The 25,710-nt window shown below is 50.0% G+C and overlaps 1 protein-coding gene across 1 annotated transcript; it reads left to right on the forward strand.

Annotated features, from left to right (window-relative positions):
* The first annotated feature begins 17,619 nt into the window (after positions 1–17,619).
* Positions 17,620–25,071, forward strand: LOC121834009 (P2X purinoceptor 7-like). Its single transcript, XM_042287744.1, has 3 exons — positions 17,620–17,965; positions 18,028–18,243; positions 24,753–25,071. The coding sequence occupies exons 1-3, from the start codon at positions 17,742–17,744 to the stop codon at positions 24,904–24,906; spliced, it is 594 nt and encodes a 197-aa protein (XP_042143678.1). The 5' UTR covers positions 17,620–17,741; the 3' UTR covers positions 24,907–25,071.
* The last annotated feature ends 639 nt before the right edge of the window (positions 25,072–25,710 follow it).

Below are 25,710 nucleotides of genomic sequence, written 5' to 3' on the forward strand. Positions count from 1 at the left end.
GCGTCTGTCGGAGATTCACCGCTTTTTTACCGGCGAGAGTCACCGTTGCCTTGGAAAACAAGATGACAAGAGGCAGAGATTGACCTCTCAATCTAAAATTGAGGTCAGCCAGGTCAGCGACCAAAGTACAGGGTGTCACAAAAGAAAATTTACACGGACTTTTTAACCGCAAAAATGAACTAGGCATCGCCGAACGCTCATTCTCCGCCCAGAGGTAGAGGTAGAGGTCACAACCAGATGCCAAAGTTGCAGCCCGATCGGATAACTTAATCAAAAGTTATAAGTGATTTACTGAAATTTTCAATGGGAAAATGGAGCCCATTTTCGCCCGTTTTCGGTTTCTGGTGCCATAGAGCCCCATGCGTTCGAAAACTCCGTCGGCCGCCATTTTCCCATTGAAATTTTCAGAAAATCACTAATGACCGAGTACGACCGTATGAGACAAGGATCGTTTTGAAGCATCTTACGACCAGATGCGCTGCTGCGGGGCTGGTTGCAAGCCGTCTCAAGAGGCTTAAAAACTGATCTTGTCGCTGTTGGTTGTAGTCAAATGAAAAGTGTGTGAACGGGCCTTAAAGGGGCGGTGCAACGATTTTCGGACTTTGGCCAATAAACTGCGGAAATCAATCTGTGTCACCCACTGATCTCTATGTCTATTTGCTGGATCGCGTTTGACCAGCTCCTCCTATGGACCGGAATGCGGTCACTGGCGGCCATCTTTAGGTAGAGTTATATCATCTCTAGCCATCATAGTAATATGGCGGACAGCGCAATGGCGGCAGGCTGCCCTAAAAATAGCCGTAGATCTAGTACACTGTACCGTGGGTGACATTTCGTGTTTGAAGTTTTTCGACGAAGCAGATTCTTGAAACCCGGCGTGAACGGTAGCCTCATCTTTGAGGACCCGGCAAAAGTTCTACGAAAGCGCAGCACTGGGGGAAAGCAGCGCAGCTCGCATCTAAAGCAGACTCCGTACCGTCGTCTGCTTTCGATGCTTCTTTTGATGCGACTTTCGATACGTGCTGTGCAGCTTTTCTCCCGGTGCTGCGATTTCGTGAAACTTTTACCAAGTCCTAAAAAACCGAACTACTGTTCACGCCGGGTTTCAAAAACATGTTTCGTCAAATAATTTTAATCAAGCACGCAATATCACCCACGCTAATTTGACCGCAGCCTGCCAACTCACCTGCCAAAACGATGGATGGATGACAGCGGCTGCAGCAGCTTACATCGGCTAGAGGTGATATAACTCTACCTAAAGATGGCCGCCAGTGACCGCATTCGCGGAGCGGGCAAACGCGATCCAGCAATTGTCATAGAGATCAGTGGTGTCACCTATGAAACGAGGAACAGAAAAGCATAATTTTTCGAGAGCGCTAGTTTTTATTTAAAAAAAAAATGAAACAAATCGAAGGTCAAAGTGCCTCTCAACTCTCCACATTGCCTTTTGTGTGACATACTTTGGGGGACCACCTGGTCCCATTGGGCTCTCTTTTCAGATACCCCGGCCGCTTCCTCCGCGATTGTCGACTTTTAAAGGATTAGCATCGTCAAAGGCCGCGGCGAGCGATTAACACAAAGGACGGTTCGCCACGTGGTTGACGGCGAATGCAGCAGCAGAGGGGGACAGGTTTTTGTTGACTTCCGCGTATCCCCCAGCGACGCTGTCACTGTAGTTCCCGGAACAGCCACACGCGGCTTCAGATCAGCAAATAGTTAGTTTTTTTTTCTTTGCGATTACGCAGCGCAATAGCAGTTTATTGAAGCAAGGCGACGCGTTTTTCGTCACTTGTGCCTGGATAAACAATATAAAAGATACAAACTGCCAACTCTTCGAACATTAAAATGGTTGCACTACCCCTTTAACGGCGACAATGTTTGACCAGAGGGAAACTGGTGACTCCCTCACGGGAAAGGGAGGGGGGGGAAGGCAGAGGGGTGATGTTTTTTTCAATTTTTCCTGCCCAATCCCCCAAAAGAAATCTTGGTGATAGTTCGGGAGAGAAAATTGGCTTAGAAGGGAGGGAGGAATCATGTTTGTCTTCTTAGACTTATAGCCTCGTCCCCTAGAGCGACAAACACAGATTTTTGTCTGGAAACACCACAAAGTTACGTGTCGCAGATGCTGTCCCACTGTAACAGCCAACACTCGCGACAAACAATCGACGACGGACAGGTTCCTGTTTGTCCTTGAACTTGTAGCGCCGCAAGCAGCCCCACCGAGGAACATCTCTCGAAGACAAACTTATCCTCTTCACCCACTGTTAACCTCGGCTGCCTCTTCCCTCCCTTCCACCCTTTCTCCCGAAGCTCGCCTCACCGTTTGACCTTCAGAGAAGGCCTTGGTGGCCACTGATCGTTCCCGCACTTCCCATTCCTTGATTGCTCGTGGGGGTCGTGGCTTGCTTGCTGGCAGCCTTCTTGCAAAAGAGAATTTGCTGCGACTGGTTTTGCTCGCGAAAACCCGGTGCACGAGGTAGTGGTTCGAAACACCGAGGTCTACACTACTGCATCAGGATGGATACACCGAGGTTCGAGGACTGACCAATGTAAGACCGCTCGCCACGAAGTAGGACATGACGTTTCGGCAAACCATTCCGGCAGACGGGAAACTTGTCATCACGTTTTGCGATAATCGGAATGCCGTATTGTTCCCCAAAAGACACCTTGGATACTAAGTTATAAACATCCTCAAAATCGGCATAAAATTTCGTGGTGCTCCTCTAGAATTCCTCGAACGACCCCAAAAAAAGGAACGATTTGGGAATTCTAAGTTCGGAAAATGTTTAATGTCGATTGTCATGACTGTTTGCGGAAAGTTGCCAATGGCAAATGAAAACTAGATGAAGTTTTATTTAAGAAATAAAGCAATCGTCTCCACTTTCACCGTGTTTTTCTGCGAGTTTTACGCCCAAAGAGCAAAGCACGAAAACCGCGACGCCAGACTCTGTCCGTGTATTTTGAAGTGTTTGGTTGACAACTCCAGTCCCACTAGTAAACAAGCTTCCTAGTCCCCGTGTTCTGCGTCGTGTCCGCCAGGTGGGACGGCGGACTCTGACAAACAGGCTCTCTCGTTGTCGTTTGTTGCTGTTTGTCGCTCTAGTGGGACGTGGCTATTAGGCTAGGTGGCGCAAGCTCCCACCCGTTACAAAGGATATAGCCATTCACATCCATCCATCCATCCAGGGGGAATTCCTCTGTCTCGCTTTCATTGCCCTCGTGGAATATGAAAGCGAGGCCCATAGCTTTCAGTTACAAATAATAGTACAAATCCAACTCCAAGTACAAGTAATACGGTCCAGACTAGAAACCTGAAAAGTGGTTGTTATTCCGACTCGGAAGTACAATGACTTGTCCTGAATGAATGCTGATGAGTTAAACGGCAAGACATCGATTGTGAATGACCCGAGATTCGAAGGGAAACTGGGATGGCAGTTTCTTAGGACTATTGACCTTCAACACTTACCAAACTTGGTTTTATATTACCATCTTTTTTATATTTTTTGCATTGGGAGATTGAAATGGCGTTTAACGAATAAATCCAAATTGACAAATATTTTACCGGTGGGCGTTTTTCTGGGTTTATTCGAAAACACAGAATCCTAGTATACTTGGGCATTCAGTTCACTGCTATCAGACATCAAACTTCCTGATCATTATCTAATTCAACTGAAAGCAAAAAAAAGGTTGAGCACTAAGCCGCTTGCAATGATTTCATATTACGAATAACTGAAAAATTTTCAAGATTTTGCATCATGACCGTTTAACCAAAGCAGAAACGTGCCGAGTGTTCTTCAGATGCACTAGAAAAAAAAACCCATAAATATATAAAAATACAGTCCATAAATATTGTCACGGGTGGTGACCAGAATAACAATAAATCAACAGGAAGAAATAAACGTTTAATGTGGCGAACTTGTGCCCAAAACAAAAAGGGAATAGAAAATAATAATAAAGCGTCGCGAGCGTCGAAGTCGGCGAGACAGCAGAGTCGAGTGCTGGGGCGAAACTGACTCCGCTCGCCTTGCGGAATCCCTTATGTACCCTCGTGGGTTTCTGGATAGTTCGGTGTAGAAGGTTCGGCGCGTAGAACATTCTAACCTCGAATCAGCAAGACGATTCTCGAATTCACTAGAACATCACATTACAGTGTCAACAAAAATGTGTAGCCGCGGCCAGGAATCGAACCCTGGCGTTCTGCATGGAAGGCAAGCGCGATAACCGTTATGCCACGCGCACGCTGCCTACTTGGCCAGCTGCGCGCGCGGCAAAACAAACAAAACAAAAAAAGAACGGTAAACTAATGAGTCATTTGGAACACATAAGGTCCACAGTCCTATCGAGCGTAGTACGGCTTCAGTCGCACGACGTGGACGACTTCCGGTCGTGGAGGGCGGCGTGACGATGTCCGTGTTCCGTCGGGCATCACCTCGTAGTTCAGATCCCCGAGTCGACGAAGCACTTTGTAAGGTCCAAAGTAACGTTTCAAGAGTTTCTCGCCGAGACCGCGTCGGCGAATCGGTGTCCACACCCACACCCTGTCTCCGGGCTGGAAGTGGACGTCCCGACGACGAAGGTTGTAGCGGCCAGTGTCGACACGTTGTTGAGCCTTAATCCGGAGTCTGGCGAGCTGACGGACTTCTTCTGCCCTTTGGGCAACCACCTGGGCGTCGTCGCTTGCGTCAACAGCCGGTTCGTGAGGTAACATAGCGTCCAGCATTGTCGTTACCTTGCGCCCATGCACCAGTTGAAAGGGTGTCACTCCGGTGGTCTCTTGTATGGCCGTGTTGTAGGCAAATGTGACGTACGGCAACACCTCGTCCTATGTCTTGTGCTCCACGTCGACGTACATGGAGATCATGTCGGCGATGGTCTTGTTGAGTCTCTCCGTTAGCCCGTTGGTCTGCGGGTGGTACGCCGTGGTGCGGCGATGGCTGGTGTGACTGAGTCGGAGGATTTCTTGGGTCAGCTGTGCCATGAACGATGATCCGCGATCTGTAATCAAAACTTCTGGAGCGCCGTGCCGGAGGACGACGGACTCGATGTAAAACTTGGCGACTTCAACAGCCGTGCCTGCTGGAAGGGCTTTCGTCTCGGCGTACCGTGAGATAATCGGTGGCGACGATAGTCCAGCGGTTTCCCGACGTTGACGGCGGGAAAGGCCCAAGTAAATCCATTCCGATCTGCTGGAACGGCATAGACGGGGGAGAAATCGAGTGCAGAAGTCCTGACGGCTTCGTCGGCAGTTTCTTGCGTCGCTGACACTCGTGGCATGATCGAATGTATAGGTGAACGGTCTTCGGTAGCCTCGGCCAGTAGTACTTTTCTCGAATCCTGGCGAGCGTCCTGCTGTAGCCAAGGTGTCCAGCCGTTGGGTCGTCATGGCATCCTTGGAATATTTCATCTCGAAGGCTGGCAGGAACAACCAACAGCCATGCTGTGTTGTAGTTGACGAAGTTCTCCTTGTACAGCACCCCTTGCCGCATGGAGAATGTATGCAGGATTCTTAGGAAAGCACGGGGAACCGAACTCGCTTGTCCCTCTAAGTGCTCGATGAGCGCTCGCAGTTCAGGGTCGTCTCGTTGGAGTGCTGCCATGTCGCTGACGTCCAAAGCGCCGAGGAAACACTCATCGTCGTAGTCGTCGTCTTCGATACAGACAGGTCCGGCCTCGACAGGAGCTCTTGACAGGCAGTCGGCGTCATTGTGCTTCCGGCCGGACTTGTACACAACGGTCATGTCGAACTTCTGCAGTCGTAGGCTCCACCGGGCGAGGCGTCCGGAGGGGTCTTTCAGATTCGCGAGCCAGCAGAGCGAGTGGTGGTCCATGATCACGCGAAGAGGACTTCCATACAGATATGGGCGAAACTTTGTTATTGCCCAGACGACAGCAAGGCACTCCTTTTCAGTTGTAGAGTAGTTCCTCTCCGCCTTAGACAGCATCCGACTCGCATATGCGATGACTCGCTCTGCCCTGTCCTGCCTTTGAACTAGCACCGCACCAAGTCCGGTGTTACTGGCGTCCGTGTGGATCTCTGTATCAGCGAACTGGTAGAAATGGCCAAGAATCGGGGGCGTCTGGAGTCTGTTTCAGCTCATCGAATGACCGCTGGTGTTCGTCTGTCCATTCGAACTTTACGGCGTCCTTTGTGAGGTGCGTCAGCGGTGCAAACAGCTTGGCGAAGTCCCGAACAAATCGTCTGTAGTAGGCACAAAGACAGAGGAATCTTCTCACTGCCTTCTTGTCAGACGGCAGCGTAAGTGCAGCTACGGCGCGGGTCTTCTCGGGGTCCGGGAGAACACCTTTGTTGCTCACGACGTGGCCAAGGAACTTAAGTTCACCATAGGCGAATCGGCACTTTGTCGGCTTGAGTGACAGGCCGGCGGTCTTGATGGCTTGAAGCACGGCTCGAAGATGTTTCAGGTGCTCGTCGAAATCTCGTTAAATACCACGACGTCGTCGAGGTAGACGAGGCAGCTCTGCCATTTCAGACCTGCCAGCACGGTGTCCATGACACGCTGGAAGGTGGCTGGCGCTGTACAAAGCCCGAACGGCATCACTTTGAATTCGTACAGTCCGTCGGGAGTGACGAAGGCAGTTTTCTCCCGGTCGCGTACGTTGACTTCAATCTGCCAGTAGCCACTCTTCAGATCCATCGACGAAAAATGTTGGGAGTGGCGCAGTCGGTCTAACGTATCGTTGATGCGGGGGAGCGGATAGACGTCCTTCTTCGTCACAGCGTTCAGTCGACGATAGTCCACGCAGAACCGCAGGGTTCCGTCCTTCTTCTTTACAAGGACGACTGGGGACGCCCATGGACTTCTTGAGGGTTGAATGATGTCGTCGTCGAGCATTTCTTGGACTTGATCCTGAATCACCTTCCTTTCCTTTAAGGAGACTCGATACGGCGACTGATGGACAGGGAGCGCGTCGTCGTCGGTAATAACACGATGTTTTGCCATTGGTGTTTGGCGAACTTTCGACGACGTGGCAAAACAGTCACTGTATTCGGCGAGGAGATCAACCAGTTGCCGGCGCTTAGGAGTTGGGAGCTCGGGGTTGATGTCGATAGGCGGCGGCGGCGTGCTGTTCTGTTGTGACGACGAGGTTTCTTCGGAGACTGCGGTGACCACGGCTGGCGCCTGAAACTCCTCAATGTGGCCCACAGTGGTACCCTTCGTTAGGTGCTGCGGCTCCTCTCGGAAGTTTGTCACAAGAACAGTTGTACGTCCTTGGAGATCCGTTACGCCTCGTGCGACGCCAATTCCTTTCTCAAGGAGCAGTTGGACGCTGCCTTCCAGAAGAGCTTCACCGTGCATGGCTGCGTCAGTTATGACGGTGACGAAAACACTCGACCGCGGCGGTAAGTTCACATGGTCGACGATAACTCGGATCGCGGTTGACGTCGTGTTGGTCTCCAACGGCGGTAAAACAGGCTTTCGCAGCATCAGCTGGTTTGCCCCGAGGTCGATGACGGCGCCATACTCGCAGAGAAAGTCCATTCCGAGGATAACGTCCCTCGAACAGTCTTGCAGAACGACGAACTTCACAGGGCACGTCTCACCGTGGATCTCGACGCGAGCAGTGCATCTCCCGACTGGTGTGATGAGGTGCCCTCCGGCGGTTCGTATTTGTGGTCCATCCCACGGCGTGGTGACTTTTCGAAGGCGTCGGGAGAGTCTCCCACTCAAGACCGAGTAGTCTGCTCCGGTGTCCACGAGTGCTGATGCGTCGTGGCCGTCAATGACGACGTTTAGGTTATTGGACACCGCTGCAGCCCCTGCAGCGGGTCGTTTCGGTCTCTGGTAGCGTTCGAGTGGGGGCCCTCCGACGTTCGTGGAGGATCTTGGCGTCGGTCGTCTTCGGCAACTCCACTTCCAGGGGTTGCCGCGCCTAGTTTTCCCGGCGTGGAGCGAGGGGCGACAGGCTTTCACGTCGGGGTCGGTGCATCGGTGAAGCTTGACGTCGTGGCGAAGGCGACCGGTACTCTCGGCGGGACGCAGGCTCGGGGGACTGAGGTCGTCGCACACTGTTAGCAAAAATAACACGCCCAGACGTGTAAACTGTTGTCCCATAGCGGACACGTCGAAACGTGTTCGTTTTACACGGAGCCATCTGTGTTTTTCGTCTACACATGAGGTGCTGTGTAAAGTTAACACGCTACACCGTGTTTGCCTTCCGAGAAGCACGGTTCAACGTGTTCCTTACGAAACATGGCGGCCAGCCGCCGAGAACAGGCGAGGGACGAGCCCAGCCAGCCGCGCCTTTCAGCCGAACTGAAAGCATACAGGACGCGTTCGTTCTCGTTCGATGTCTTTTATGCACAGTAAACAGTCTCCGAGCGGCGGACGTAGCTACGTGCAAAGGTACCTACGTGCATCGTCGGCGGTCGGTGGCGTCGGCAGCTACGACAAAACCGCTAGACAAAAACAAAAACAAAAAAAAAAAAAAACGAATATTGAACTTACATGGATAAATAGCTCAAGCAAACTCTTGTAATCGGGCAGTAACTTGCGCCACCTAGTGCGATTTCTAGCAACCAATAAAAAAAAAAAAGCAGGAGTCGGTTTATACGCTGGGAACTATCACGAGTAGACTGCTACTCTACATACATCACAGACAACACGAGCACCACGTAGAACACAGCAGCGACACATACACAAACACAACACCGACACTACGCCCGACACTTCCTACTAACAACGGACTCTCCCCGCGGCGTATATATGCTTGACATGTACGGGTGAGCTCTTTGGTCGCTGACCGTTACCGATTTATAGAAGAAGACACAAAACACGGCACAATGGACAGCCGTATGTAAGAACTGTTTGCATTTAAAAAGGTATGGAGGCAAAATCTGTAAAATGAGTCCTTTGCGAAAAACAGCGATGTACTAACAATAAATCTTAAACCGGCCATGAAAAAGTTCAAATTTTTGTTATTTTCATGCTCGACCAGTGTTATGAGCAGTCCGACTCGCTTGAATCAGATAGAAAAACAAATGATTGGGATTTTATCAGTACGTATTCAATAATCAATGGAAATTATACTTGCGCAAGGCATTTTTTATATATATTATTGTGAAGGACATCCGCCCAACACTTCACTTCCGCTAGTTGAAGTACGCGTACGGGAGCAGACGCCTTCACTTTTGGGGCGTTTTGATGCAGATTGTTGTCGTATGTCGTGTTGGTGTCGAGCGAAGCGGTGAGGCTTGGGAGTTTGTGACCGGTGTTATTCGTGATCATTAATGTGGCGCTGATGCGTTTTTTTTTTGTTTTTTTTTTTTAATATTTCTATATAGCCACAGTGAAAATTCACGAGCCCGTGGCACTGCATTATGCTAAAATCGCGAGCTCCTTCTCTGTTGACGTCGTTTTTCTGGTAGCACTCGTGGATACTGCAAGCGTTTAAACAGTGCACAGTCTCGCCTACATCCGCGGTGACGTACTCGACCTGTTGAAACTTATTGCTTGCGTCATTTTGGAGTACGTAAGGCAATTATCTCGCTACTCTGGTTTCGGTTATAAGAGCAAGGCAAAACGCTCGTAGTTCCCGCCCTCAGTACACGTTGGACATCTTCCACACTTTGACACCGGATAACTGGATGAACGAGGATTTACATTTACTTCAGAGGTCACACTCGCCGCTTCCTCACCGTCGAGCAGCAGGATCAGCTGGCGACAAGCCGCGTATGAAAGGCTCGAGCATCAACAGCTCAAGTGCACTCGGTGCCGATGCGGGCGATGCGGGTTTCTGTCAACCGCTAGCCCAGCACAGACCGTGACCGTTCCAGCTCTTCGTCATGACGCGGTGTTGCAGAAAGCAGCGTATAATACCACTACACGGACCACCGAAACGAACGCACTATTATTGTAAATCTTGGCTTGTGATTGCGCCTAAATTTGTAAATAATCTTATTCTTTTTTCTGGAGACGCAAACGAAGGGCATAACAAAATCGTTTGCATATTCCGCATACCTCGCAAAAGCATCAGTCACCTTGCGAGAAGCGCAAAACACGGTGTCCGCACCGTCCTGACTTCCCAGTCTTTTACCTGCTTTAGAGCAGTTTGTACCTGTTAGTAGGTACGTCTACTGAAACTGCAACTTGAAACTTGGGGCAGTGCCTGAGGGAAAAGAGACAAATTCGGGCCTCTTCCCAATGTAAAGAAAAACCACTATGTTATCTACGTAAAAAATTGGTCTCAGTTCATGCATCTGTGGGCAGGTAGAAAATCTTGCCCTAGTTTATTCACACCGCATGATGAGCGCAACAAACTCACACGAGTCACACGAGATTTACAGGAAAACATCGGTGGTGACTTAAGTTTCCCTGAAATTCTGTATAACCGGTCGTTTGCGGGACCGAATCATCTACTCGAGCGGTGTACATCGCTGTGCGAACACGTCGCTGTGCAAATGCAGTCTAACGACACGAAGCATAGAAACGGCAGATTTAGGGAAACTATCCGAAGTCCCTTGTTCAATTAAAACGACGTAATTTTGTTGAAAACGTCCGCAGCATTTTACTCACGGTATGCGTCGGGAATCTTCCACATTTTGAAACGGAACGAAGGAAGATTTACTTTTAAGAACGCTCGCTGCGTCCTCCCCGACCAGCTGGACCTGATCAGCTGACGACGACGGGGCTAAACCCGTCAAATGCAACCCCACAACAACCAATATGAGCTCCGCGTTAGTGCGGGTTTCTACCTACAAGCACCGCACCACACACCACGAACGTTTCGGCCCTTTCTCGCATCGCCGTGTTGCTCCAGACAGAACGAGATCGCCGAAGAACGCAGCGCTGTCGTGAACCTTGGCTTGTGGTTGCGCACTCGTGGACCCTGTGACTCCCCTCGCTTTCAAAGCACACACGACGAATGGTACTTTCCGTCTTCCGGGAACATCACAGGGGCACTTCTCCGGTCACGTCTTCACTATGTGCTCGCAAACTGCGAAGCTCTATGCGAAGCTTCTCGCGTCCCGTCAAACCAAAACAATAGCGGCTGCCAGAAATTTCTCCGGTCAAACAAAAAGAACGAAAGCCAACCGGCTCTTGCTTCCACCGTACATCGACGTCGCGTTTGCGCCATGGCCAGATCGGCCAGATCGCTTGCAGTTGAAGCAGTTGAAGGTTGAAGCAAAAACGAAACCAACTGCAATGTCACGTGTTCACATCGAAGACACGCTTTTTATATCCATTTTAACTGTTTTGAACGAATAATGGGACCCATGACTTTATTTGTGGTGTGTAAGAAACTATTATCAAGAGCCCTAAACTAAATGCAAATATGGGCGACATGAGGGAAGCCGCATTGCCATCGACCAGAAAATGGCGGCGGTCCACGGTAAGCGCGGGTTTCGCCAACGTCCCTCGACATGGCGTAATTGCTTTTGGTGCATATCTGTTTCTGAGACATGTTTCTTTCCGCGGCATTTGTCTCGACGGTCCTTTCTAAGTGTGTCCCCAAGCATTCCGGTGCTTCGATAGCCGGCAATGCCGCGGTCGTCGCCGGAGGCGATGCGTGTTATCGAGGTCGGCTACACGGTTATGCGTGTATGACCGAACCAAAACACGTTTTTTACAACCTCGCATGATATCTGAACGTATTATCCGTTACTCATCGTGTAAATTTATGGTAATTTGTGTAAATAGCGTGTTTTTCACCCCAAATATTCACCAAATACACGGCACTTGCTAACAGTGCAGGTACTCGTCGATTTCCCGAGGCCGTTCACCATAACGGGGTCGCGGGTCGTTCGGGCGGAACCCGCGCAGCCCGAGTCGACGGTATGGGCATCGGCGGTAGGTGTGGTCTGCTTCCCCGCAGTGGAAGCACAGAGGGCGTTGGTCAGGCGTTCGCCACACGTCGGTCTTTCGGGGTACGCGGGGCTCCGTGCAGGCGTACTGGACTTGGTCGTCGTGGCGTGGGTCGTGCTGCGGCGCAGGAGACTGACGTCGGGGCGGCGCGACATTGGCGCGAGTAGGAGGCGGTGGCCGTTGGGCCACTGCGGCGTAAGTTAGTGTGGGTTCTTCGGGGACTGCCACGCTGATGGGAACCTCTGGTTGGATTGCTCTCTGCACTTCTTCCCGTACGACCTCGGCGATGGAGATCGAGGCGGGGCGATCAGAGTCAGGTAGAATTTGCCGGAGCTCTTGCCGGACGATTTCCCGGACAATTTCACGAAGGTTGTCAGGGCGGATGTGGCCCTCGTCGATTCGGGAAGATGCCAGCGTCGATGCAACAGGCGTGTCGGCGATTCGGTTGTAGTGGCTGGCTCGGGCTTGCAGGGCACGCTCGATGTTTGTTGCCTCGGCGACAAAATCTTCGACAGTTGTCGGAGGGCTGCGGGCGAGGCCACCAAAGATGTTTTCTCTCACGCCCTGCATGAGGATTCATAGCTTTTTCTCTTCTGTAGCCCGAGGGTCGGCGCGGGCGCTCAGCCGCAGGACGTCCTCTACGAAGCCGGTGACACTCTCGTTGGGGCCCTGGGTTCTGGTTCGCAGTAGGTCCTCGGCTCTCTCTCGGCGGTGGTGGTTGATGAATGTAGCCTTGAGATCGGCCTTGAAAATGTCCCACGACGTCAGGGAGGACTCATGATTTTTGTACCAGTGCTTGGCGGTCCCCAGAAGCGAAAAATAGACATTGTGCAGGCGCTGCTCGTCGGTCCAGCAGTTGTGGCGTGCAACGCGTTCATAATCGTCAATCCAGTCTTCGACGTCTTCGTGCTGCTCGCCGTGGAATGGAGCAGCCGTCCGCGGTACGACGGGCAGGTGAACGACGGCAAGAGCGGCCGGGGTCTCCGACTGGTTGGCCATCGTCGTCCTTCTGGTTTGCTTGGTCTTGGTTGGCAGCAGTCCGTATTCCAGGTCTAGGAACTGGATGTGGCGACTTACTCAGGTCTCGGTGGTGTCTTCGTTGGGTACTCGGGAGCTTGGGTTCGGACTCGTACTGCGGGAACTCGGAGGGGTGCGCTGCACGAACATGCGGTACCCCAGACATCCACCAGAATGTCACGGGTGGTGACCAGAATAACAATAAATCAACAGGAAGAAATAAACGTTTAATGTGGCGAACTTGTGCCCAAAACAAAAAGGGAATAGAAAATAGTAATAAAGCGTCGCGTCGAAGTCGGCGAGACAGCAGAGTCGAGTGTTGGGGCGAAACTGACTCCGCTCGCCTTGCGGAATCCCTTATGTACCCTCGTGGGTTTCTGGATCGTTCGGCGAAGAAGGTTCGGCGCGTAGAACATTCTAACCTCGAATCAGCAAGACAGTTCTCGAATTCACCAGAACATCACATTACAGTGTCAACAAAAATGTGTAGCCGCGGCCAGGAATCGAACCCTGGCCTTCTGCGTGGAAGGCAAGCGCGATAACCGTTATGCCACGCGCACGCTGCCTACTTGGCCAGCTGCGCGCGCGGCAATATATAAAAATAACACCGTTATGCCACGCGCACGCTGCCTACTTGGCCAGCTGCGCGCGCGGCAATATATAAAAATAACACAATAACGGGAGGAACTGACCCAAAAAAAAGATTACGCTATGTACACAGCACTGTCGGCGTATGAAGGAACCGGGCGGCTTCAGAAGGCCGGGGCGAGGCTCCCGCCAAAGGTCTTGAGGAGGTTTTGGAGGAAAATCATGTCCTCCCTCCTCAGGGTCTGTCTCTTGGCGTGGAGGGAACACAGGTAACTCGCAGACAGGAAGTTAGTCACGAACTGCTCCGACGCGTCCTGGAAAAGAGGTGACGCCCGTCAAACGCCAACGAATCGAGGCGATGCGTTAGAACTGGGACAGGCCCACAATTTTAATGTCGAAAAATTTACGGCTCACATTTTTTATATCGTTTCTATTGGCAAAAGAGGAGAAAATGTGCCACCTTCGTTCAGAATGCTGCAAATTTGCTGCATACGGTAGAATCTCGATGATACGACGACGGTTCGTCCGAATTTCGGTAAGATACGAATTTTTCGAAATTCCCGGCAGAAGTTCGTTAAGACTAATCTATTACGTTTCGGGATAGTCCGAATGCTTTCTCGGCCGCGGAGGATCATGTGAACGATCATCAACAACCTTTACACATCCTGCGGGACGGCATCACTTGACTCCTACGACTGTAGCACGCTTTTTGAGTCATTTCTCTCGCCGTTCTTTCTATGTACGCACCATGCAATCCCGATAACCGTAGGTGCGTTCCAAAATTCGAAAACACACCCACGTCCACCGCTGCTCTGTGTTGTCGCGTGATGAGAATTTGGCTCGCTGGAGTAACTCGCGTTTGCTCACTCAAGGGTTGCTGCTTTATATTTATTGTCACGCGATAAATGAGTTTCAGCAACTCTGACTGACTTGAGTAAACGTGAGAAATGACGTTTGGAATTGACCCTTATGTAACGGCTTCCGCAAGTGTGAATTCACAAATCCTACAGTGGCTGCTCCTCCGGAACCAGACGAAAACTTGAGAATTGACGACCGAGACCTGCGCTTTATGCTGAGAAATCGGCCTTCGATTTCGTTACCGCAGATGACAGCCTCGCTACTTGCGGATTAAGGACTGCCGAGGCAATCGTTGAGGAAGTGACAGCATTGCAAGGACGGTGAAGTAGCGGAGATGATGACGGCGACGTAAACTAATGACAAGCAGCCACCGACGACTGCTGAAACACTGCATGCTCTCGATGTGCTGTGCCGCATAGTGAGCCCGAGATCAAGGTCAGCAATGACAGGTACGCTCGTTCTTCCGTGCTCCAAAAGTGCCTTTTGGGTGACATCGGAAAAAGAAGGCTCAGAAGAACATTATCGACTTCTTTAGATGGGAGTGTGACCAATGAATTGGAAGTAGCCCCCCCTTTGGTTTCACATAGTCATGTGACTTGATTTTTTGTTAGTATGAATTATGGACGATACAAATATCTTCTGCGATCTTTCGAGATTCATATCATCGATCTTCTACTGCAATTGCAAAAAACAAAACCATATTTTTTTTTTTTTTTAATTTGCAGTCTTGTGTGGTTGTCATCGGAACTATGGCGTGACCTTTTTCGCGGCGCCATCTATCCATCTATCGGAAATAAAGGAAACCGTTTCCTCTCCTTCGCTACCTTCAACGTCATTCCCCGCGGCAAGCCGTCCCACCTCGATACCTCGACGATGGCAAGTGTGGCCTTGAAAAGTCGACCAACGGGCAGGGAAGGCTGCTGGTCCCAAAGACGACACCGAAACTCACTCGAAACACTTCTACTTGTTCAATCTCTTTGTAGATTAAAAACTAGCGCACACAAGAAAGAAAGAGTTCCCGCTCCTCATATTATGGTTGGTCTCGACTAATTCCCACAATTAATTGGCCAAAGTTAGAAAATCGTTGCACCGCCTCTTGAAAGGGGAGACGCTGCTCTTTCACGTAATGGAGGACTGGCGGTCGGGTCTGTTAGTGCACGGTGGCTCGGAGAGCGTAGAGCACAAGCTCGCACAGCAAGACCCAAGGTTCCTGGGTCTTGTGATCCTCCCCTCTCCTGCCCGTTTCGATCTGGACGAGCATCCTACCGGCGTGCGGTCGTGTTTCGCCAAGCGAAGTATGCCGAAGACCCAAGGCTAGCAGTGGTATCGACTAAATAGGCCACGTAGGTTGATTCAGTCACAGGCCTACCTGGCCTACGACTGAATAGGCATGTATTGACGAAAATAGGACTACCGTAAAATCCGAAGAGATGTCCCACCCGAGAAAGGTAACCCACCCCCATTTCTGGCTCGAGGTGCTATTTCATTTGAAACACCGAAAGATGGCCCCCTCCTAGTAATCGTAGTTTCGGATCAATGATGACCGTGGCGTAAATGCGTCTAGTTAGCTATGGCGAGACATAAGCCAACACTGCTGATTGGATTAGTCGTCTTTGCTTCATTGCCCCTTGCCGCGATAACAACTTTGACAGGGACACAATCAAAAAATAGCATTTATTCAACTTGCCCCAACTGCACACCAAAAGCTAGCCCACCCCTCATTTCCACCCAATTTTCTAACTATTTTAGGTGGGCTATCTCTCAGGACTTTACGGCATGTGGGCCAACGTCGACGGGGCGCCACGACGGCGACCAAAAGACGAGGCAGGCTTACCTGTAGCACCGGCAAGGCGAGCCTCTGCATGTAGCGGTCGGAGCGACTGGGGGCCAAACCTTGCAGTATCTCCCTCACCACCCGCGCAAATGACAGCCGCGGAATGAGGGGCCGCGTGGTCCTCTAAATTTGCTTAGAAGACACTTAACGGTCGTCTCGGAAAGAAGCTATGCATTTATTAATTTTACCGCTAAACCTGGCGGGAAATGCACCGACGGGCAGATGGATGGGCGAAATCTTCCGATTGATGGAGCTCCGTTGAAAAGCATTCCGCACCTTCAAAAAAAGAACTCTAGCAATTTCTGCAGTTAGGCAAATCAATACCAAATAAACACACAAAACAAGCTCTTTTTGCATTGTTGTGCCAAAGGCAGACTTAACACAGAATGCATTGCATACTGCTTCACAATGAAACTGCCGGAAAGACTCTGCACGCATCTTGCGCCTCGACGGCACGAATGTTGTCGTGCGCTACGTCTCTGCAAGAGAGCCCCGCCAAAAGCGGAGTAAGCTACGCCCGCGCACCGAAAGTGGTCTTGAAGTGGCAATGAACACATCGCCGCTGGAACAGCGCCCTTCTGCGATGCCATCGGGCGGAAATCGAGGGACCATTTTTCTTTGGACGCGGTAAATGCGCCGATCGGGGAACCGTTTTGGACGCCCTGGTGGGAGTAAAATGCGAAGTTCGCGCACGCAATCGACAACTAAAACTTACCCGCCTGCTACAATCTCTTAAAATTATGCGATTTCTCGTTTGTTTGAGCAGTATTTATGGTCCGCGGCGGGCCGTAGCTGAAAACAGTTCCGAGAGATTAAAATTAACTTCTTTGGGGAGAGGGGATTTTTAAAAACCCTTAGCTTTTTAGGGAACATCGAGACAATGTGTACAGGGTTTCCCAGATTACTTGCATCAAACTTTAAAACAAAGCAAACGGAGTCCTCCAGGGAAGTAAAACCAACTGCACGTCGTTAGCAAGCGTCTTAACATAGTTGCCGCATTTTTCTCGATCTGCCCAATTATTCGGTCGATTAAGACTAATTAGCAAACTTCAGTTTGTGAATTGGAAAGCGCCCCGTGTCTTTTAGATTTGGTACAAGTCATCCCAGACGCCTGAAATATATATCTTTTAACCTGTTTACAATCCACGCACTAAATACTCGCAAATGGCGTTCATTTACACCTACGCAACGACGCGTTTGATTGCACGGTGCCCCACACGCCGTACAAAAATCACAGGAAGTCGCTGTTGCCGGGTGCCATTAAAGGGGCCCTCCGGAGCGTTCTGCGATGGTCTATATATGGCGGTAACTCAATCTATGGGTCCTAAGGATCCTAAAAATCGTAAAATTACAGTCATGCGCGGCGGATTTCCCTATTAAAATTGCTATCAAAGTCCCCGGCACGCCCCCCTTTCTAAGATGACCCCGGAAAACGGGAGGGGCATCTCTTTACGCATCAGCCAATGGCAATCGAAGGATTCCAGTGTCACTGCGCGTCACCGACCGCCGACCCGCGGAGGAATCTCTCCAACGCGCGGACCGTCGTCAAGGGGCCCGGACCAAAGTTGCTCGGACTTTGTGCTCAGCATTCGTCGTTCGTCGGATCCCACGGTCGCGCTATGGACCTTTCGGACCTAACGTCTCTAGAGCTCGAAATCCTGGAACGGACAGCTGACATGGGTGCCATATCCTATGATTCGACCCCGATGCGCGACGTCGACGAACGCAGCGCCGCGGGCGCCGACTGTGGCAACGACGAACGGCCGCGCCGCGGTGAAGCGAGTCCGCAAGAGCTGGAAGACGCACCCGACGATGGAATCGGGCGGCTTGGGAACACGGACTGGTACGTGGTGCGCTCCATTATACCCCGCTTTAATGGGTAATTGATGCGTGTTTTCTGCGAAGGTGTCTATGTGGTTCCTGCGCGCCGATGGAGACCGTCGTCGAGTGCGTCTGCTGCCGCGAATACCCGGCCGTCGCACGGAAGCAGCAGGGCCGGCAGGGCTGCGTAACGGGCCACCCGGACTTCGAGGCCCTGTGCCTCAACCCTGAGGTGTTGAGGTTGGCCTACCTCAACATGCGGCACTACGGGCAGCAAGGGATGGGCGCAAGTGCCAGCGAGTGAGTACGATGTCATGCTTTGCGCGTGAGCAAACTCACCATGTCTCGGTGAGGACCGTGCCCTCGGCAACTACGTTCACTGTCCGATTCACAGCGTACATACGTACTTGTAATAACTTGTTGTTAGGCTAGATGAACGTTTAGCACCATCCTGGGAAGCGGTCGATGAATTGTTTGTGTTGCCGATAGTGAAATTAATTATAACCCCCACTGTCCAGGCGCAATATAGCGCTCCAGGGAGGCTTTCAAGAGACTAAATGAGAAGCAGCCTGCCTAGTTACCACCCAGTCATTTGTTCAATACAGAAACACGGACACTTCCAACTGCTGTCCCACTATAAACTACACATATTCTTATATGTTCTAAACGAACTGTTCTGATGAGACCGCCCTCTTCGAGCGTTACACTTCTTCCCGTTAGGCCAGATCATGAAGAGCTATTTTTCCTTGCATTTGCGGTTATCAGTTTAGATATGTCATTTTCTTGCTCTGTTTAGATGCAATGTTATGCAACAATAGCACTATGAAATATATGACAGTCACATGGCCTCGTCTCTTGTCGAGACGGCCTCGCCTCGTCTAGAGCAATAGAAGGCGACACCTTGGATGTACATATGCTTTGGCGTTGTCCCCATGCCCAATGCTCCCTTACTTCTCTCTTTTTCACCCTTCTCGACCCTCTGACTAGGCAGGCAGGCTCACCCCCCCCCCCCCCCCCAGCTTCAACTCGTTGATACACTACTGCTCCTACTGGTACAGCATGTCCATGCTGTACCGGGTGAGCACTGGTGGCCCCAATCAAGCACCGGACTATGGTGTAACTAATAAAGGTTCCCTCTCTCTCCCTTTCTCTGTCTCTCAAGAGAGCAGTGGATATCCCACACGTTTGGCTTTGGCGCAAACGACAAAGATAACGCAGTCCGTGTCAGAAACCCAAGTCTGGCTCGCAGCTTGCTCAAATGGTGTCTCTGAACAGAGCCGAATTAGCGCCTGAAGCCCCTCTACAAGCTCGCAGAGAGCAGGTGGCCGCAAAGGCTTGAAAGTCCTACTTTGTCAACGAGAGGCGAAGATTAACTCACTCCCGAGATTGTATTCGTCTCATGCAGTTTCCTTGCTTTTCTGTCTTAGCATAACTCAACAAAGGGTGAAAGCTACTGCCCTTGTGGGCCAGTCTGAGCGACGGAGCTAAGCACGTGCCAAAATTCCACAGGAGGAGTACACTAAGACATTACGTTGTCACATGCATTGTTCTTACACGCCCCGATTGGCTTGCTGATGCCGTAGCTTTTGCATTTTCCCAAGTTCAGAAAAACGAAGAATTACTGTTTCCAGATTCTTTCCTGCTAGCTTCATGGACTGGACCAGCACTATACTACAGAACAACACTTTTGAAGCAACAAATAAATAAGCACGAAATTATGATATTGACGCAGTAATTCGCAACCGTGTTGGGGAAGGATGCTCCAGTCACTTTGTTTCTCAGAGCTAAGAGTTCAGAAAACTGCATACACCTACTTTATCTTGCATGCATCAATGCCTTGTTGCTATCTTAAAAATGAGCTTAGCTATGCCAGCTAAGTTGATGCTGGGCAATCTTTTTGAGAAGAAACAAACACCAACTGCTTCAAGTGCACTGTCAACGTCGACAGTACAGTTGGCACCTTCAGCTCAGACATCCTCGTCCTTTTACCTGGTCTAGTCTCTGCGTGTGACCTTCAAGCCCATCAAAACAGGGGCCGATATCAAAATGACGAAAATCAAAATGTAAAGGCCAAACATTGAAACGTCGAAAAATAAAATGCCCAACAGCAAAACGCCGAAAGGTGAGAATGCGTACATATCTGATCGCCATATTTGGTACGGTATTGGCAGATGCTAGCTGCACCAGTGTGTTGGAATCATGGAAGTGTCTTCTGCAAAATTAGGAGCATGAAAAATGTGCAAGCTGCGCTCGAAGACGATATCGAGGCAGAAATCAGATTAGAACCTCGCCATCTACCACACAAGAAGCAAAGCATGCGAGAAGAGAGCCTGACAGCCGCTTTGGGCAACTGGGACAAGCTCAACATCCTTAGCTTTCTTTGGGAAATACACACAAACTATTAGATCATATTCAACAAACAAAGAATTCCTCTGGCAGAACAAATGTTTCTTCCACTTTCTCAATCTAGAACCCTGTAGGTTCGTGTTGAACATAATATTTTGGAATTGTTTGGTCTCTGGTACCGGGTGATTCGGCTAATAGAGATTTCGGCGGTTTGTTCTTTCAACATTTTTTTATTTTTGGCATTTCGATAATGCATCCTTTCAATTTTTGGGTGTCCCAAGCGAGTGCAATGTTCTCTGGTCAAAACAATCAAAAACTTGAGAACGATGACATAGGCACAGATTGCTGTTGAGTCCATGGATGCCACTACGTCTTTCCTCTAGAAGGCAAGTGGAGACTTATATTCCAACCCTATCGGCAAAAGTCATATTCTTTACTCCAGTATCCAAATTGTCAGAAGGGGCTTTAGACGGTGTTTGCAAGCTTTTTGGTCAAGAAACTACACAAAAAGGCAGTCATTGAAGGCTCATTGCTCTGGTTCGTGCACCGTTTACAATGCAATGGCAATGCGAACTAGAAACCTTCCATTCGCCCAGCGATGCAAAGTATCCCCCCTCCGCCCCCCCCCCCCCCCACACACACACACCAGCAATGTAAAACACCCCCCTGAAACAAATTTCTGGCTATGCCACTGCAGGCCATGCACTCAAAAAAATAAAAAATTTCCTCCTTCCCATATTATAATTGTCAAGGCAGCGCAGCCATATGGGGGGCGTACCATACTGATTTACGATTTATTTTTCCGCAGATATTGTCCACTTAGGGGTCGGTAGGTGTGTCGACCTCCTCAACGTAGTCCCCCTGGAGACGAACGCACTGGTTCTAGTAGTGTGGCAGCCTTTCCGTTCCGGGACCACTCTTTGGGAGTGCTTCGCACCCACGCCTGGACAGCCGCTTCGAGTTCACCAGTGTCCATGAAATAGGGTCCTCATAGGTGGTTTTTTCATGGTGCTGAATGGCTGATGGTCACTCCGGGCTAGGTTGAGGGAGTACGGTGAATGTAGGGATGGGCATTGTCATGCTGCAAGAGCGTACCTGCTGCCCCTTTCCCTGGCAGCTTCTCGTGAATCGCGCAATCACCTGAGGGTAGCCACATACGGGGCGATGTTGATGGTGGTGGCCGGTTACATGCAGTCAATGAGCATAATGCCCTCCGTATTCAGAAAGCCACGCGAGGATGTCTTTGCGGACATTGATGACTCGGAGGCATCTGTCCAGGCGTGGCTGAGACACACTTATAAACAGTGCAGGGATGTGATTGCTGCGCCAATTGCGCCAAACTGCACCAAGGGGCTAACTTTGCTACATCCTGCTACATTTCACCGAAATATGGCTAATCCGTGCCAAGCCTGCGCCAAAGAAGCAATTTTGGTCGCCTGTCATAAACGAAACGAAACTGAGAACCGTAATTGAGCATGCGTAAGCTAGGTCGCACAAGACGCCACCCGACACAAAGTACCCTGTATTAATCGTCTATTTGGTCTTGCATGATTTTTCCCGACGTCTCGCGTTTCGTGCACTCGTCGTCTCAGGAATCTCGTCTCGCGTCTTTTTTTTTTTTTTAGCGGTAGACACGGGCGTGTGCGGACTCTCAGACGTTAGTGTATCGGGTGCCAAACATGCCGTCATGCTGTGAGACAAAACCACGTTTTTGCGCGGCGGGAGTTACTTTTTGAGCTGAAGCGCTCGCGCGACGTCGTGTGTTGCCGTCCACACGTCGCTGCAGATATGGCGCTTACTAAACTGAAACGCATCGACATTCCTGCTCTTGTTTAAATCATACGCTGCTATAAAAATCCCTCTCTAACTCAATGACTGCTTGGCGAAGTTTTGATTACTTAGGTTTTTCCTGGTGGGCTTTCTTTCGAGAGGGACCCCGGTACGTGAAAAATCTGCCGCAAAAGAAAGTTGGTGAAGAGAAGTGAGCTAAAGCAAAGAAGGCAATGTCTGCACGCTGAACCCGCACAGCGCGCTTGTTTGTCTCGAGTTCAGTCGTTGCACGAAGCGCTCCAAGAACTTTTTTGACCTTGATTCGCAGTGTCTTGCATCAATACGCTCAGGTTCTTTTTTTCTGTGCGCTTAGCCTGTACCTCGCCTGCCGGCCTGGCAAGCACAAGTCGCTGGACTGTTTATTGTCGTATGCTGAACAGTTACATTTTGCATACTATTTTGGGAACCATGCAGTTGGCGACGGAGCGCGGAGTGGCATGGTTTCGGTTTCGGTCAAACAGCCGTTGTCTCCGCCCGCGCGACGAAGCACGTGTAACTGCAAGCCTGCCGAAGTTGCCCTTACGTGCATGTGAACATCATTGCAACAAAGGCACCAGCCGGGACGCTTGCAATGCGTTGTTTTACGTTTGCTTACTTTTTTTATAAAAATCTGCCACGTCAAGAATTTTGGCGGTGCCAGAAGAGTCCATGTGCGTATGGCAGCTGCCTAATTTGCTGTGCCAAGAGCTGCACAATAGTTTGTGCTCACTTGATTGTCACAAGGGGGGACGCCACGACAACAGCCACACTTGCATCTGCTCGTTTTCTCTGTCGTAACTTTGCCGGCATCTGACAGCATGACACTTTGGCTCCCGTAACATATTTTGTTGCCACTTTGGGACGGCTTTTGGTCCATGGGAGGTATATAGGGCAGTAAACACCCCAGTCAGAGACATGTCAAGGCGTCCTGCCCTCCAATCCTTCCTAGCTTCGATCCCTTAATCCCCTGATCTAGTTGAAAAGCCAAAATCTCAAGGTGGGGTGATAATTATTGGGTGTCTGGGTCTTGATTTACACTATTTTTGGATGCAGATGCCAGACACCCTGAAGCCGGTGGATGATCATCTCGACATGTTCCTTGTGGTGCCAGCAACACTTGCACCGCTGGTGTGGCATTCTTTGCACGCTATGCTGGGATAGTTTTTTAGGAGTGCCATATCTGGACAGCTTATTCAGAAGCAGGCTGTCGTCGTCGAGATCCATGCTTTTTTTTTAACAGATGATGTTGCAGTGCCCACATGGGTGAGTATGACAGAAAGGATTCGAGATTGGAATAGGTCACCAAACAGTATCGCATCATTTTTCGTTAAAATATTTTTCTAACAACACTATTCATTGAAATAAACACTGAAATTCAAAGTTTCTCGTGCAAGAATGGGGAGGCCTGGGGGTGCTCATATGTATCCCCACTACTCTGATGATAGTAGTGTCACCTCTAAATCAACACAGCATAATGGAAGACATATCGCAGTCTAAAACGGGAAAAAATGTTGATATATGTGTCTTGCAGATGCGTATATGACCAAATAGCAAATGATTGCGGTGCCCTGAGCCCTAAGGTATTCAGGACCAATAAACACATGGGGGTGGTAGCAGCTGTCATGGCAAATGGAAGCTGTCAGAATGACATGTTCGGATATTGACACGGATTGTGTCGGAGAGACATGAAATCACAACTGCTGGGGCCACTCCAGTATTGCATGAGCACTTCAGCTCGTATGTTTACACCAAAACTGTTCTGTGCGAGCTTCATAGAACACTCATGGCCAGGCTGCTATTCTCAAATCCCTAATCACCAGTACCAATGCCAAGCTTCGGCAGTGCCAGCAGCACTTTAGACAATGTTAAATTGGGACGTTCTCTGATGAGTTCACATTCCCTGGCACTTGTGTGCAGGAAACCTTTGCAGTAGGTGTGTGCGAATATTGGTTCAAATTGAATAGTATGTTTGCCATAACCTTCGCGCTGCAAAGGGAAGCCGATGCAACCGGCTCTTTTTGCGCTGTTGATGCTAGAAACGACAGTGCACTATTTAATTCGAACCAATATTTGCACACCACTACTTCACAGGCTTACGAACTGCACTGTTTTGTCCCAAATTAAACAACATCATATGGGGAGCTTTCCACTGTTCTGGATGAATGGCTCCCATTCCCTCTGGCCAGTGCACATAATTTTCATGTGTCCTTCCCAAAACACAGCGACGCAATATTCGTCACCAACACCAATGACAGATATTATCTACAATTATGAACTGGGACCCTGTGAACTTATTTTATGTATCATGACCACGCAACAGATATTCCTTCCTTGTTAATTCCGGTGTATAACTGGTTGTTGTGTCGATTGGAGTTGGAGGTGCGTTAGGAGAACCAAGGCCTGTAGTTTTTTTGTTTTTTTTTAAACTCTGGAGCATTTAGAATGAATCTACAGCAGTTCACTTCAATTTGGCTTCCATGTCTAGCCCATCCGACATGGACTGCCAAATAGGGATTCTGCTATGTGATAGCTGGAGTGGACGTAACAGAAAAGCAGAGTATGATTACATGCCTAGAGAAATGAAAACAAGTGTAGAATTTGCCAACAGAGTGATAGGCTTTGCTTCTTACATCCAATCTCTGTCATTGTTCCAGGCACTACAGATTTGCAGCCTACAGGCAGTGTGCCCTGTGGCTGTGGAGCCGCTTGGGAAAGAAGAATAGGCGGCCCCTGCCATCCTGTCTGGTCAAGACAATTAGGGGCAGGTATCCTGCTGACGTGTATGCGGGCTACAGGGATGCAGAATAAATTGCGTTGACCTAGAGACCACGCAACCCCCTTCCCTTGTCTCTTCACCCTCCCTGCATGTGTGTGAAGTCGCTCGTAGCCATGAACGGAATCCTCTAAATCACGTGACCTATTATCTACGATATCACGTGACCATAACTATGATCACATGATCGTAGTCAAACCAAAGCCAGTGCACCTACGTCACATTCAGTCACACGACGAAGCCGCCTCGGTGGCTCCGAGGCGAGAGTGCCGGCCTACGGATCCCCATGTGGCGGGTTCGAATCCCGGCCGAGGTGCCTGCAATCTGATGGAGGTATATTGCGGAGAAGGCAGCTTGGTAATCGAGCTTTCGATTGCACGTCAAAAGATCCCCAGGTGGTCGAAATTAATCCTCGGTCCTCCGCTGGGGCGTGCCAGATGCCCGTCGTTGGTTTGGCACGTAAAACCCCCAAATTTGATTTGAGTCGCACGACCGGATTGCTTCATTTTCCTCCTAGAATCCAAAGGCTGTCATCAAAACTACTAGGGCGTGAGAAGTGCTCATTTGGAACACTAACCTAAGCAGTAAAATTTGGCACCCACTAATACCATTTTAAAGTAAAGATTGTGCTTTTCATCTCGTCTTGGTGAATCGGGTTTTCGGACTATGCTGGTTCGGTCGTGGCCCTGTCTGTTCTTCCGCAGTTGCGAACGGCCGCTAAGAAGTGCGAAAAGTACTCAACTGCAACGCTATAAAAGAAGGTGGCGATTCTCAAGCTAACAGAAAGTGACCGAACGCAAGCGGAGTCGTAACCTAAAGCGAGCCATTATTGACGGCTC

Source organism: Ixodes scapularis, unplaced genomic scaffold, assembly GCF_016920785.2.
Source record: "Ixodes scapularis isolate PalLabHiFi unplaced genomic scaffold, ASM1692078v2 ptg000247l_1___fragment_3__unscaffolded, whole genome shotgun sequence".
Lineage (NCBI taxonomy): Eukaryota > Metazoa > Arthropoda > Arachnida > Ixodida > Ixodidae > Ixodes > Ixodes scapularis.

Bases quoted from the DNA above. Each gene is read 5' to 3' on its own strand.
- LOC121834009 (XM_042287744.1), top strand. From the start codon at position 17,742: ATGGACCTTTCGGACCTAACGTCTCTAGAGCTCGAAATCCTGGAACGG. The intron at 17,966-18,027 runs GTACGTGGTGCG...TTTTCTGCGAAG, and splicing joins CGGCTTGGGAACACGGACTG to GTGTCTATGTGGTTCCTGCG. The intron at 18,244-24,752 runs GTGAGTACGATG...TCATTGTTCCAG, and splicing joins ATGGGCGCAAGTGCCAGCGA to GCACTACAGATTTGCAGCCT.